The sequence below is a fragment of the Engystomops pustulosus genome, chromosome 3 (genome assembly GCF_040894005.1).
Source record: "Engystomops pustulosus chromosome 3, aEngPut4.maternal, whole genome shotgun sequence".
NCBI lineage: Eukaryota > Metazoa > Chordata > Amphibia > Anura > Leptodactylidae > Engystomops > Engystomops pustulosus.
Window position 1 is genome coordinate 63,426,817 of NC_092413.1, and position 15,216 is coordinate 63,442,032.

Here is a 15,216-nt window from a genome sequence, read left to right on the forward strand (position 1 = left end):
ATAACAGCTGATGAGAGGCGATTTGCCTAATTACATTACTGTTAACATTTGCAAAGCATACAAGTAAAAAAAAAAAAAAACTGGTTAATGTGCAAAATTTTAAACATTTAATGCATGTGAAATAATTCCAATTTACATGTTAAAACAGGGTCCATGAAAAAAAAAAAAAATTCCTTCCGTTGCACCTGCCCTGGTCCAGGTGTAGGTTTGTGCCCAAAAAGGTCACAAAATAAGCAAAAAAAGTGATACATAAGTGAAAGGTCACACGGAACATCTAGAAAATAAATATACATAAGGCACAAAGCACAAGGTGCAGACCCAGGTGTACTTGAAAAACGACAGCAAAAGTTGCAGTGAAAAGTCACAAAATCGACAAAAGTTGCAAAAATTAGACAATTTAACTAGAAGAAATATAGATACATGTCCCTCATTGAGTACCACTCTGTATAAGCCAAAAACATTATCGACATTGACATCAATAATAGGATGCAGATTACCATATTTTTAGGCCTATAAGGCGCACCAAAACTTTAACTTTCTCACAAATCAAAGGTGCGCCTTATAGGCCAGTGCGCCTTATATATGAACTTATACAGAACTTACTACAGACAAGATGTACTGTACATTTACCAGTGTTTAATAGCTCCATCCCCAGAAATTTCCTGCACCTTCTCACACAGTATACAAGGTCCCTAGCTCCTGAAGTGCCCTGGCACCACAACTAACATTGTGCCCATCCTGCCCTCCCCTAGCACGGAGAGACCGGAGCCGCCATAGTGCCGACCACGAGGCAATCATCATCAGTAAACAATCCCCCATACCTATAGAAGAACGATATTCAGTTTACCCTTACTCGCAAAAAAGAATGGAAAAAAAACGGCGCAAGGAGGATACAGGTTAAAAAGATCCAAAAAAAATAACCAGTAAATGTTAGTACAAAATTGATTAATCCTCCGCCTCTACGTTCATCCACTCCACATTTAGGAAAAAAGGTGCAGTACCTTTCCAACCAGAGATTTTTGGTACTCACGGGGACAGTCCTTAGTCCATACCCAATGTCCTCAGCGTTGCATGCCTAGGGCATGAAAAATCCTCATACAGGGCAAGGTAGCTCGGCACGGCGTCCCTCCTGGGGATTCTCAAGGTAGCTTGTAGCTTCAGTGCTACTCCTAATTGTTCCCACCCGGGAACTTGTTCCTCCACTACTCGTTCCACTTTCTTCGTTCCTTCTTCTAATTACTATTAGATTTGGGAAGAGAAAGGAAAAAAACGATGGTGCAGTACTTTTTTGATTGTAAAAATTGTTTTAATGGAAATACTCACAAGAGTAAAGATTAAAAAGGCCTTATGGATAAAACAAACACGCTCGGTATACCGCCCGACTCCGAGTTTCGCCTGATATGGCTTCTTCCGGGGCTTACCGGCGTGTTGGGCTACGTGTCTTTTATATGCAAATTCAATTCATATGCAAAACATTTCTCACAATTTTTTCTCAAAATAAAATAAACTGTTTTCATGCAATTCTTTCAATAATGTTCGTATCAATGACAAAGTAACATTTTAACAGATGAAATTTCTAACAGTCCTATTTATAAACTTTACAGTCAAATTTGTTAACAAATTTGTTAACACACTTGTCAACAACCGAATTTTTGCAAGATATTGGAAAATTTTAAACAAGGGATGCTACTAACTCTAAAGTAGTGAATAATAAAGTGCTAAAAAAGTGCGTGTGAATCTAATTAAAGTGCTTAGTGATATTTTCAAGTATTCATGTAAACCATGTTTTACAGTGCTGATGTGCTCCATATTGAATATTTACCAAACCGACAGTTTAAAGTAAATGACAAAGTCTTATTTTAACAGATGGAATAAGACTTTGTCAATACTCTTGTGAGTATTTCCATTAAAACAATTTTTACGATCAAAAAAGTACTGCACCATCGTTTTTTTTCCTTTCTCTTCCCAAATCTAATAGTAATTAGAAGAAGGAACGAAGAAAGTGGATCGAGTAGTGGAGGAACAAGTTCCCGGGTGGGAACAATTAGGCGTAGCACTGAAGCTGCGAGCTACCTTGAGAATCCCCAGGAGGGACGCCGTGCCGAGCTACCTTACCCTGTATGAGGATTTTTCATGCCCTAAGCATGCAACGCTGATGACATTGGGTATGGACTAAGGACTGTCCCCGTGAGTACCAAAAATCTCTGGTTGGAAAGGTACTGCACCTTTTTTCCTAAATGTGGAGTGGATGAACGTAGAGCCGGAGGATTAATCAATTTTGTAATCCCCCACACCTGCCAGCCCTGTAACAGGGGAAAGAGAAGGAGCCACAGGGAACTCCACAGGAATAACACCCTGGCTGAGGAGGGAAGGAGAAGGGGCAGAGGGAGACCGCTTAACCCCTGCTGCATCACCCTGCATTAACTCCCAGCAGCCATACCTCGAGATCGGAGCTCTCTGACACGCTGAAGACAAGTTTCCCGGGAAGTGTAGCTGGCTTGAACTGTGCACAGGTCTGCCACCTGCTGGTCATTTTTAGGTACTGCATTTGATCCTGCGCCTTATACTCCAGTGCGCCTTATATATGAACCTAGATGTCTTAGCAGGCATTTATTAGAGGTGCGCCTTATAGGCCGAAAAATACGGTATAATTTCTGCTCATGCTGACCATATAATAAATATCACTACCCAATCATAGGAACAGTTTGTGATTCAGCAACCAATGCCACAAAATATCATCATGTAATTTTGTTGTACATCTATGGATTATTCTCACTCCATTTCAAGAAAGCTATATTTTAACAAAATTCTTACATATTCAAGGTGTAGGGATGGATCACACTATTATTCAGTGGCCATAATTATCTCAATATTAATCAGTAAAAATTCTTATAAAGTGTCCACTGGATTAGGTGTTGACATGGTTTTGCTCTTTAAAAAATGCATGTGTAATCTATGAAATTCTTATTGCGAATTTGCACTCTACCAGTTTGAATAATATTATTGCGGTATACAAGTAAATGTATCATAGAAAATAATGTTAGAAAAAGATATCAGTCGATCAAATCCATCCTATTAAATCACATCGTGTTGATCCAGAAGAAGGCAAAAACCCTGCAAGGCTGATGCCAATTGGCCAGAAGCAAGGAGAAATTACTAATTATTACACTCCAGAAAGGCATTCAGGCCCCTCTTGAACATGTTCAAATTATCAGCCATTGTTTTGGCAGAGAGTTTCGCAGTTTGACTGCTGGCACAGTAAAGAATCCCTGTCTATGGTAGAAACACCTCTCTTCATAGCGGATGCCCCCTGTTCTGGCCAGAGGACTAGGTATAAAAAGAACTCTTGAGGGATGTCCCCGACTTAAGAACACCCGACTTACAGACGACCTCTAGTGACAAACAGACCTCTGGATATTGGTAATTTACTGTATTTAAGTCCTAGGTTACAATATTTATCTGTAACAGTTATCAAAGGTGTCTGCAATTAAGCTTTATTACATTTTTTCAAAGTAGACGTTTTTACATCAAATAAACATATACATGCAACTTTACTAGGACCGTAAACTTTATGAAATGTCCATTCTGCTATACAACTTTGTCATACATTGAACAAATTGGTTAGGACATATTCCACAAAATCGATAGTGGTGGTCACGATGACAATGCTATCTGTTTAAGAAAAGTCTATTTGTGAAAGGGAAGTTCTTTCATGACAAATCGCAGTCATGAGATCTGCACTTCTCAGACTGTATTCAGACATTGTGCAAGCTGCCAAACCATAAGCAGCTTTGTGGTCCATATGGAAGATACTGGAATATGTGGTGCTGCATAAGGAGCTTTATTCTACCTCATACTGATGAGAGATGTTTTAGCATTGTATTTATCTCTTAAAATGTACCCTATACCATTCTCTCTCGCCATATATGGGCATCGGGTCCCATAACAAAAATGGCCGCTTATCCAATGCCCAGAATCCCGCAAGATAAGGTTGTTACCTGATCAATGCGGGTTGTTTACGTGTGAGTGTGCTGCAGAGCGGCACCACAGGTCATCTCTACCCCCTTCCTACATCAGGACTAAATGCTAAATATTCCTGGACTCCCCCCCTTATTAACACTTCTTCTAATCCTGAAAGACCCTGTGGATTAATTTATCAATGGGGGGGTTCTGAAAACAGAACCAAGCAGAACATAGAAAACAATTTGATTAGTGAAATACACGGTTCACTGGAGGCTGCCGGTACAAGCTAGGGTGTTACAAATTTTAAGTAATTCCTGATTTCCTGGAGGTGGGAGTAATATGGAAGTTTGTTATTCTTCTCCATTTTTATTTTAGAACTGTTTGCTGTGCTGTGTGTCATTTTATTTTTGTTACTTTATAATATCCTTTTGAAAGCACTGACCTACCTTTTGTATTAAAACTTTTGACTTTAATTTTTGTCAGTGTATGCTCTGAGAATTCATAGCCTTGTAAAGTGTATTTAGCTTTGTGGTTGCTAAAGTGCTGAGCTTGCATGTCTAGTGGTGTGACAAGGTGTTTATTTGAGAGGCAAGAGCGTATGTAGAGTGGATACTCATTGGTCCCATCGTAAATTCAATAAGTGGTGGCAGCAGATCCATAATTGGAGTGGGAGAACTGTATGAGGTGTGATTTATGCTCAATTTGTGTCCCGAATGTAAGGTGAGTGGGCTCAATAAATTAACCCATACAGTTGTGCCCCAAGTCACGAGACAGCGGGTCATTATATGACAGCTTATCACAGTACATAATTACATCATTACCCAGGAATGTATGGCCTCGGGCACGGGGATTATTTCTATTTTAATGGTTTTTGAGAAGGACACCTCTTCCAGGGTTAAGCAGCTGACATTTCATGGAGGGTTTACATTATTCCTGATCAGATAATTTCCCATGGGATTTCCTTGGTAAAGGAAGAGACAGAGAAGGCGACATACAATAGATTGGCCTCATGCTGGAGGGAGATGAGGACATGGCCCACACTCTGTTTTTCACTACTTGTAAAATAATTTTGGATTATTTTTACTTTCCTTGCCAATATTTCTTTTCAGCCCATTTTTGCTGCCTTAAAATTTTTTTTTTAATAGGATTTAATGTTCTCTATAATCTTGCAACACCTCACTGCTTCCTTGTTTTAAAAACTTAAAAAAAGATAAGGCATTTAATAGACAACAAACATCAGGTCCATTTCTATGGGGAGACTCATAGGCGGAGATTTTTCAGAAATGTCTCAGGTAAAACAGTTCTAGTTGCCCATGGAAACCTGTCAGAGCTCAGCTTTAATTTTATAAACAGCTGTGGGAAAATGAAAACTAGGCTCCGATTGGTTGCCATGGGCAACTAGAACAGTTCTGTTCTGACACTTTTGATAAATATCCCCCATAGACCTGAAAGGCTGCTAATAGCTTTAAACCAGTTTACTGTGTATTTGTTAAAAAAATCATGTTTTACAATGCTTTACTTCCCCGTTAGAGCTGCAAATCTTTGCTGCTATAGGTGGGTTTAGAATTTATTCAGTTCAAAATTTTCCATTTTGGTAGCTCATAAAATAGTCAATTTTTAATTTCTCTTGCAGGAGTCATAGTATCATAGTTTATACGGTTAAAAAAAAACCCAAGCAAATGTCCATCAAATTCAACCAAGGAAGGGAAGGGATTTGGGCGAAATTCTATATAACATAACCATCAATATTATTTAGGTATAAAAAGACATCTAGACCCTTTTTGAAGCTCTCTGCTGTCCCTGTTGTGACCAGTGCCTGAGGCAGGCTATTCCACAGATTGACAGTTCTCATAATAAAAAAGCCCTGTTGCCTTTGGTGATTAAACATTGTTTTCTCGAGACGCTAACAGTGTCCCCTTCTCTTTTGATTGGATTTAATCTGGAACAACTTTTCACCATATTTGTATGGAGCATTCATATATTTATATAAATAAGTCATGTGGAGGAGCCTGAAGAAAAGTTCTAAAGAATTAGGTTCAAAGCTTAAAGGAAGAACCTCAAAGGCAGTATTCTCTGGAATTCTACCTGTGCCATGCGCTACACAGACAAGACAGTGGGAGCTCATGGAGATAAATGCATGATCCTGGTATAGAGCAGAGGGATTTGGGTTCCTAGAGTACTGGGCTGACTTTTCATTGGGGTACAAGCGGTTTTCCACAGATAACTTGCGCCTAAATGGAAGGGGGGCTGCTGTGCTGGGGGAGAAGATCCTAGCAGGGATGGCGGAGTAGTTAAACTAGAATCGGCGGAGAATGGAAAAGGAAGACACTAAAGGGGTAGACAGGTCAGAGAGGGAGCAGGTTATTTTGGTGGGTAGTGAAGTGGGTGATGTATGGGGGAGTAAGGCAGTGGATAAGTAGATTCACAAGTTTCTAAACAATAGTGAGGATATAGGTACCATACATCAAATAAATAACTGTGGAAAATGTAACTGTATGTTCACAAATGCCAGAAATATCACAGGCAAAATGGGTGAGCTTGAGGCTCTGGTATTAGATGAACAGTTAGAGGTTGTTGGTGTAGCAACATGGCTCGATGAATCACATGATTGGGGTTTTAATATTTAAGGTTTAACACACTTTCGGATAGACAGGGCAGATAGGAGGGGAGGTGGTGTATTTCTGTATGTAAGAAAAGACTAAAGTGATTGTGAAGGAGATCGCGATCTCAAAAGAGTGTGAGGAGGCTGAAACTTTGTGGGTTGAAATTCAAAGCTTATTTAAAAAAATATTTTTGGTGTAATTTAAAGACCCCCTAACATCTCGGAGGAAATAGAGGGTCACCTATATAAACAGATGGAGCGGGCTGCACAGGAGGGGACAGTAGTGATAATGGGAGACTTTAACCCCTTCCCGCCGCGCTCCGAAATTGTCCCGGGCTGAGCCTTCTCCATAACCGGCATATTTTTATCCCTGCGAGCGCTGCCGGCAGAGCTGCTGACAGCTTGGTGATGATAGTCGCTCCCCGTGACATCATCGGGAGCAGCGATCGGTCGCCATAACAGGCTCAGATCTTCCAGTAGCAGAGGCTGTCTCATTTTAACCCTTTCATTACAATGTGCGATCACCACATTGTAATGAATGAGGAGGAAAATCCTCATATACTGTAGTATGGCAGTATATGGTAGGATCGATCAGACTACCTAGGGCTAAAGTACTCTACGGAGTCTGAAAAAAAACAAAATTATAATTAAAAAAAACATAAAAATTCACTCCTTTTCTCTAGAGCTGATATAAATAAACAGTAAAAATCTAACACATTAAATATCTCTGCATCTGAAAATGCCCAATTTATCAAAATATAAAAATGGTTTTTCACTGCTTTTAACCCTGTACCAGAAAATAGAGCCCAAAGTAAAAAATTACACTTTGCCATTTTGAAAAATATTAAAAAATTCTATAAAAAGTGATCAAAAGATTGTACAATCCTAAAATGGTAGCATTAAAAAAAAATTATAAAAAGTTGCACAAAATGCCACCACCCTCAGATCCGTACACCAAAGTATTAAAAAAAAAAGTAAAAAATTTTGTACAGCAGGTTTTAATTTTTGTAAATGTATGAAAACATTATAAAACCTATACAAGTTTCATACCGACCCAAAGAATAAAGTAGGCATGTTATTTGGAAAGCACAGTGAAAGCCGTAAAATCCAAGCACACAAGAAAAAGGTGCAAATGCCGTTTTTCACATTTTCACTGCATTTGGAATTCTTTCCCCTTGCTTTCCAGTGCACGGCATGGAATATCTAATACAATCACTATGAATTGCAATTTGTTATGCAGAAAACAAGCCATCACAGTTCTCTACATGGAAAAATAAAAAAAAAGTTATAGATTTTTTAAGGTGGGGAGTGAAAAGTGAAAAAAAAAAAAAAAAAGGGCCAGGTCGTTAAGGGGTTAACTTTCCAAATATAAATTGGGGTCAGGGCTCTTCTTAATCTGTGAAGGAGACATTTTATCATCTTTCTACAGGATAATTTTATGGTGCAGATTGTAGAAGATCCCTCAAGATGTGATGCATTGTTGGACCTTGTGATTTCTAACAAAGCAAGATTGTCCAAAATGCCAGTGTCCAGGAAACCCTTGTGAAAAGTGATCATAACATATTCATTTTCCTCAAACTGTAAAAAGCAAAAAAAAAAAAAAAAAAAAAATCAGGTGGGAAAATTGAAAACATTGAATTTCCAGAAATTCAGGGCTGTACTTAAGGATATAGACTGGGATCAAATACTGTCATGTGATGATGCTGATATGTTAAATAGGAGAAATTAAATCTATTCTGGGTCTTTAGACTTCTAAATTTATTCCAATAGGTAACAAAGTGCACATGGGCTAGATTACACGGGCTGGTTTACAGATACAGTTTAAAGGGGAATTAATGATAAAAAGAGTCCATATTATATAAAAATATAAATCTGACGGGTCACATGAGGCTTTCAATATTTACAAAACACTTGCCAAAATCAGTAAGAAGGAAAGAAAAACAGCCAAAATATAAAATGAAAGACAGGTGGCCAAAGATAGCAAAACAATTCTGAAGAAATTTCTAAGTACCGTATTTTCCGGGCCATTAGGCGCACCGGAATATAAGGCGCATTAGTCCGATGCGCCTTATATATGTAATAATTCCATATATAAGGCGCATCGGACTATGAGGCGCAGGGTCGGGGGCGTGGCAGACCACGCGGCAGAAGTTGTTCGTGCCGCGTGGTCTGCAGTTCCCGCTGGAGATCTGCTGTCTCCGGTAGCGGGGACCTATGTAAGTATGGTCCGCTGCCCTCATATAGGGCGCACCGGACTATAAGGCGCACTTTGGATTTCCAAGGAAATCCAAGGCTTTTAAGTGCGCCTTATAGTCCGGAAAATACGGTATATCAATGTGAAAAAAAAATGGGTCAGAGCAGGTTGGACCCCTTTATTTTGAAAATGGGGCATTGGTGACTGGACACCAAGAGAAGGCAGAGATACTAAAGACCTTCTGACTACTGGTGGTGCCAGTGTGGGTCATGCATCCTGTAATCCTGGGTGATCCTGTAATCCTGGGTCCATGTAGACATGATACAATATAAGCTCATTAAAATCAATGTGTACAAGGCTCCTGGACCAGATGGGTTACACACCAGAGTGCTTAAAGAATTCAGTTCTGTTATTGCTGTGCAACTGTCTAAAATCTTCCGAGATTCCCTAATGTCTGGTACGGTGCCAATTGACTGGCGCAAGGCAAATGTTGTGCCAATATTTAAAAAAGGCTCTAGAACTTTGCCAGGCAATTACAGTCCTGTAAGCTTAACTTCCATTTAGGGGAAAATATTGGACGGGGTAGTAAAAGACTATATACTGTGACTATTCGCTCCTCATTCTTCTGGATCTATCAGCAGCGTTCGATACTGTGTACCACCAGCTGCTCCTCAGGATGCTTAGCTCCATTGGCCTAAAGGACACTATACTCTCTTGGTTTTCTTCCCATCTCTCTGACAGCACTTTCAGGGTCTCCTTTTCTGGATTTTCCTCTTCTCATTGTCCTCTCAGTGTCGTGGTCCTCAGGGCTCAATCCTAGGTCCTCTTATCCCTCTATACTGCCCTCTTTGGACAAACCATCAGCAGATTTGGTTTCCAGTATCATCTCTATGCTGATGACACCCAGCTATAAACTTCTGCACTTAACATGAACTCCACCTTAAACCAGGACAATAGTGACCGTCTCTCTTACGTCATGTCCTCTCTCTTCTTGAAACAATCTTTCTAAGACTGAACTTATTGTCTTTCCACCATCTACTAAACGACCTAACCCTGACCTCTTCATCTCGGTCTGTGGGATCACTATAGCACCAAGGTAGCAGGCCCGCTGTCTTGGGGTTGTGCTGGACTCTGACCTCTCTCTTTCACCATATATTCAATCTCTTGCTCACTCTTGCCACATGCATCTCATATACATCTCCAGAATCCGACCATTTCTGACAATCGAAATTTCAAAAATGCTAATTGTTGTGCTTATTCACTCTCAACTAGACTACTGTAACTCCCTACTAATTGGCCTTCCACTCACTAAACTCTCTCCTCTACAATCTTTTCCTAATGCAGCTGCCAGGCTCGTCTTTCAGACCCAACACTACACGAGGCCTCCAATTTGTACCAATCACTGCACTGGTTGCCTGTCTCCTTCTGTATTCACTTTAAAATAGTAACCCTCATCCACAAAGCTCTGCATAATGCTGCACCTCCCCATCTCTCTCCTCTTATCTCAGTCTATCGCCCAACCCATGCTCTTCAATCTGCCAGTGATAGAAGATTAATCTCTACCTCAACTCAAATTTCTCATGCACATCTCCAGGACTTCTCCCGAGTTGCTTTAATTCTTTGGAATGCCCTTCCCCGGACTCTCACTCACCCTCCAAAGTTTCAAACATGCTCTTAAAACCCATCTCTTTAGGCAAGCCTGTCATACTCGCCAACTGCATGAAACGTCAACTGGGGGCTAATAATCCACAGGCAACATATGTCCTTGGGGGAGTGAATCTGGGAGAGTCCCTTGTTGAGAAGGACCTGGGTGTACTAGATGATCATAAATTAAATAACAGCATACAATGCTAATCAGATTCCTCTAAAGCCAGCAAGATCTTGTCATGTATCAAAAGTGGTAGGGACTCTTCGGATAAGGATGTAATATTATCACTGTATACAGCATTGTTTCGGCCTCACCTGGAATATGCTGTCCAGTTCTTGGCTCCAGTCTATAAAAAGGATGCCCTGGAGCTGAAGATGGTTCAATGAAGTGCCAAAAAAAATAAATAAATAAATAAATCGATAAAGGGTATGGAGCGTTTCAGTTATTGGGAAAGGTTAAACAACTAGATTTATTTAGTCTGGAAAAAGAGACAATTTCCCATAAATCTCCTCCTCATCCAATCCCTTCCCTTCCTTGGTTGAACAATGGACACGTGTCTTTTTTCAACCAAATAAACTATGATACTATGTCCCCTCTTTGTCGTCTCTTATCCAGACTAAATAAATCAACTTGTTTTAATCTTTTCTCATAACTGAGACCCTCAATACCCTTTATCATTTTTGAGACTCCAGCTCCAGGGCATCCTTCGGTGCCCAGAACTGGATGGCATATTCCAGGTGAGGCCAATGAGAACAATGCCATATTCCAGGTGAGAACAATGCCTTGTACAGTGGTAATATTACATCCCTATCCCGAGAGTCCATACCACTTTTGATACATGACAAGATCTTGCTGGCTTTAGAAGAAGCTGATTGACATTGACCGTTTTATTTCATTTTTGATGAAGTACACCCAGGTCCTTCTCAACAAGGGACTCTCCCAGATTTACTCCACAAAGGACATATGTTGCATGTGGATTATTAGCCCCAGGTACATAACATTTACCCACATAGAACCTCATTTGCCAAGTGGATGACCAAACACTTACAGTATTACCTTTCAGTTTCTTATTCATAATAATCTTTTTATTTTTAAACAGGTGGAGTAATCCTATCATTTACAGTCTCCATTGCCATTGGATTGATTATTGGAGGCATAATATGGATTCTATTTACATGCTTGTCGCGCCGACGTGCCAGTGCAGCCATTTCCCCGAGGATGACCAGTACATCAAGTCGTCGTCCTAGAACTTCTTCTCAAAACCAGGCATTAAACAGATCTGGCTTCTATCGAAACAGTAGTTGTGAACGTAGGAGCAACCTTAGCCTAGCCAGCCTGACTTTTCAACGGCAGACCTCTCAAGAACAGCCGGATCCGTTCACAAGAAAACCCAGCTTCAGAGCTTCCACCTTTCATCCTTTTTTACAATCTCCTCCTCTTGCAGTGGAAGCTGAGAGTCAACTTGTCACCCTACCTCGTGCCAACAGCACATCACCAACAATTACCACAAACAACTTTAGCCGTCCAGACTTCCATTGGTCAAGTAACAGTCTACGCCTTGGTCAGTCAACTCACACACCACCTCCAGCCTATGAAAGCATCATTAAAGCCTTTCCTGATCCCTGAAAATTGTTGGATTGAGGTGTTACTGTAAATTAACTTCTGAAACATACTCACACACATGAACTTTAATACACTAATAGCTCAATGCCAAGAAAAGAAAAATAGAAGATATATCAACTTATAAAAAAGTTAGGTTGCTATAAAAGTATGAATATTGGGTCAATATTTGACAATATAGTGTAATTACTCTAAACATGGACACCGAATCTCCAATATCTTGCTGGCTTGCTTTCTATGGTTACATAGTAAAAGCATTTCCTTAATCAGGGATTAAACTAGGTTCTCGGTCCTCTGAAGAAAACTATACAGGACAGACATGCTTTTTCTATCCCCTCCAATGGGATCTAAATTTTTTATTAGGGGATTGTCCATACATTATCTCCCACCCATGCTTGCATCAGGAGTAAATAGACACTAGTGCATGTCAAATAGGGCAAACCATTCTCTGTTAAATAATGTGAATAGTTCAACTAAATCCAATGTAGTTTGTAGAGGACAGAAATAGCAAATATTGTTTGTTCTTTGTCCAGATAGGAGCCTTGGTACCAGAGGTGGATAAATTATATTACAAGCCCTGGGCTGGTCCCCAAACTTTTTCATTATGACATTAACATGGTGACATGGTGCCTGTCTGTGGACCTATAGCTATTAATTGTGCCTTGGACAGTCCCACACATGTGGTCTGCCTCTATAACATTCTCCTATAAGTGCAGGATGTGGCACACGATTTTTTAGTAACCTGTATTAGTATTTCCTGCTTTGGAGCAACTGAAAGTTTTCCTGATGCTGCACTCACTATTTCCTGCGGGAGTGCTACCATAAGTGCAAGACTGTTTTCCACATGGTAGGTGCTCCAAACTTATATTTACTATTTCAGCTTTTTGTATAATATTTATTAGATAATGAATATTCACGTTTTATTTTATACAAGTAATACACGCGTAAAAAGAATAATTAGTACTTGAGCTAGCATGTTATTATTTTGGGATATCTGTGGAAACGGTTATTTTGATTACACAGAGTCAAAATTTAATTACTTTTGAACTCGGAATTAAAAATAGGTGCTAAAAATAGAATGCATTATGAAAACTATGATCACAAATTTCTGACATTGTTTGGGAAGGGACGGTGGGATTTATGAACCACATTGACGGGTCTGATGTGCATGTGATCATGAAAACAATTGTGCAATCATAGGCATTCACCACTTTATCACAATGGGTCCGCAACTGTACATTTTCTTTTTCGTGATTAAACGATCCCCAATTATCTTTGTCAAACCTAAATCAAGAGATTTGTCAACTAGCAAAAGATTTAGTAACAGGCAACACATGAAAAATACATTTAGTGAGCTGCTAAATCCTGTGACCTTTTTTCATTTTTAAAACATTACAACAACAATGTAAAATCCCATTTAAATGTATTTTATTAATATTTTATGCACAATACCCTTTGACAAAACTTTAACCCACCTCAGAGGTCTATACAGATGTAATGGACTAATTAGGTGGCTTTTAAATGCAGTTAGACACACTGGGGGACATTTATTAATACTTGCATGCCAGTTTTCTGGAGTACAAACCCCCGAAATAATCATAATTCCTAGCAAAGTGACAATAAGTTTGATTTCCTATTTGTGCCACTGTCTGGGGGGGAAGGCCCACTAGCTATAGCCGGCGCCTGTTTATGCCTGAACAGGCACAGGCAATAGATCAATTCTACCCAGGCATCTTAAAATTGTTGTATAAAGTTTAATCCCCTATTCACATGACCCTAGCTTTTGCACCACTACTGATTACAAGGGCTGACCCACATCAATCACAAGTTCTCACTAATTGAATAAAGTGGTAGGCAGACCTTGTATCCTGCCACTCCATCCAGTTATACGGGAGCCTCGGAAATTGCTGCGTAGTGTCTGGCCATCTCCGGTACTTTCACAGACAGTGAATGGGAGTGCTGGGGATATAAGAGCCCTGCGCTCTCTACAAATTTTGATGCTCCCATAGTCTTGATCCCACCAGATTTTACAAAACTCTATGCAGGATAGAGTATCACAATGCAGTCAAAGGGAAGAGTAAAGTTAGCAAGCAATACCCAGGGTTGGGTTTTGGAGCACATGGTCTTTAGTTTACCACAGTGAAATGAATTTCACTGAATATTATATATATATATATATATATATATATATATATATATATATATATATATATATACATATACATATACATATATACATATATACATATATACACACACACACACCTGTGAAAATGCCATTTAAATCTGTGGAAGAATACAATGAGCTGGCAGACTCCAATTCTTTTAAAGTTTTGTTATTAAAATTTAAAAAAATGCAACATTTAAGTATGACTCCAATGTTTTGCAAAGTGGTTGTTCTTTGATTAAATGTGTAAATAAATGCTGTAATTTAGAAATTTGTAATAAAAATACTGAAAACCTCAAATGAATCAAGTTTTATTTCACAATTAAATGGCTTGAAAAAAATTGACAACTCCTGCAGTTTGAAGTTCTCCTGGCTGAATACAATAGCTAGAAGTATGCTCTGTAGTGGGCTGAGTTTTCATCTTGCTGGGTCTCAGAGCTGGGGGCGATTTAAATGTGCCAATTGATATGACTGAAGGCCAAACCAACTGCTGGGGCAGACTCCAGGCATTCCATTAAAACTTTTATGTGACTTTTTGTGCCTGTTAGAGAAGTTTTCTGGCTCTGCTTATCTCTTTAGTCTTTTTTTTGTTGGGTTTTTCACCCTTTGCTCTGCCCGGTCACCAGCTAAAAACCACATTCACGGTGACAGGTGTGCTTTTGAAATAAAAAAAAAAAAAAAAAAAAAAAAAAAAAAAAAAAAACACACAACACATTGCACAGCAGTTAACAGTTATCGGCTAGCAAACATTCTAAGACTCCTTGTGAGTGTTCACGCTATATGCATAGTTTTGTTAAGGCGCCTATTCGGCAATCATAGCACTCACTGTTTCGGAGACCTTAGGGCTGAGACGTACGTTCCTCTGACTGTTTGGACAGAGTGGCATCGTCCACATGCAGTGACGTTTCGAGGGACATGCCCACTTCCTCAGACGTCCAAACAGTCAGAGGAACGTACGTCGCAGCCCTGAGGTCTCCGAAACAGTGAGTGCTATGATTGCCGAATAGGCGACTTAACTAAAC

At 39.6% G+C, this 15,216-nt stretch overlaps 1 protein-coding gene and 1 long non-coding RNA gene across 2 annotated transcripts in view; one reads left to right on the forward strand and one right to left on the reverse strand.

Annotated features, from left to right (window-relative positions):
* Nucleotides 1-14,234, forward strand: part of MYCT1 (MYC target 1) — a 38,423-nt gene extending 24,189 nt beyond the window's left edge. The window contains exon 2 of the mRNA XM_072140967.1: nt 11,507-14,234. Coding sequence (XP_071997068.1) covers nt 11,507-12,033 — 527 coding nt within the window. The 3' untranslated portion in view covers nt 12,034-14,234. The remainder of the gene's footprint in view (nt 1-11,506) is intronic.
* Nucleotides 1-15,216, reverse strand: part of LOC140121414 (uncharacterized) — an 88,940-nt gene that overhangs the window by 20,734 nt on the left and 52,990 nt on the right. The window lies entirely within an intron of this gene.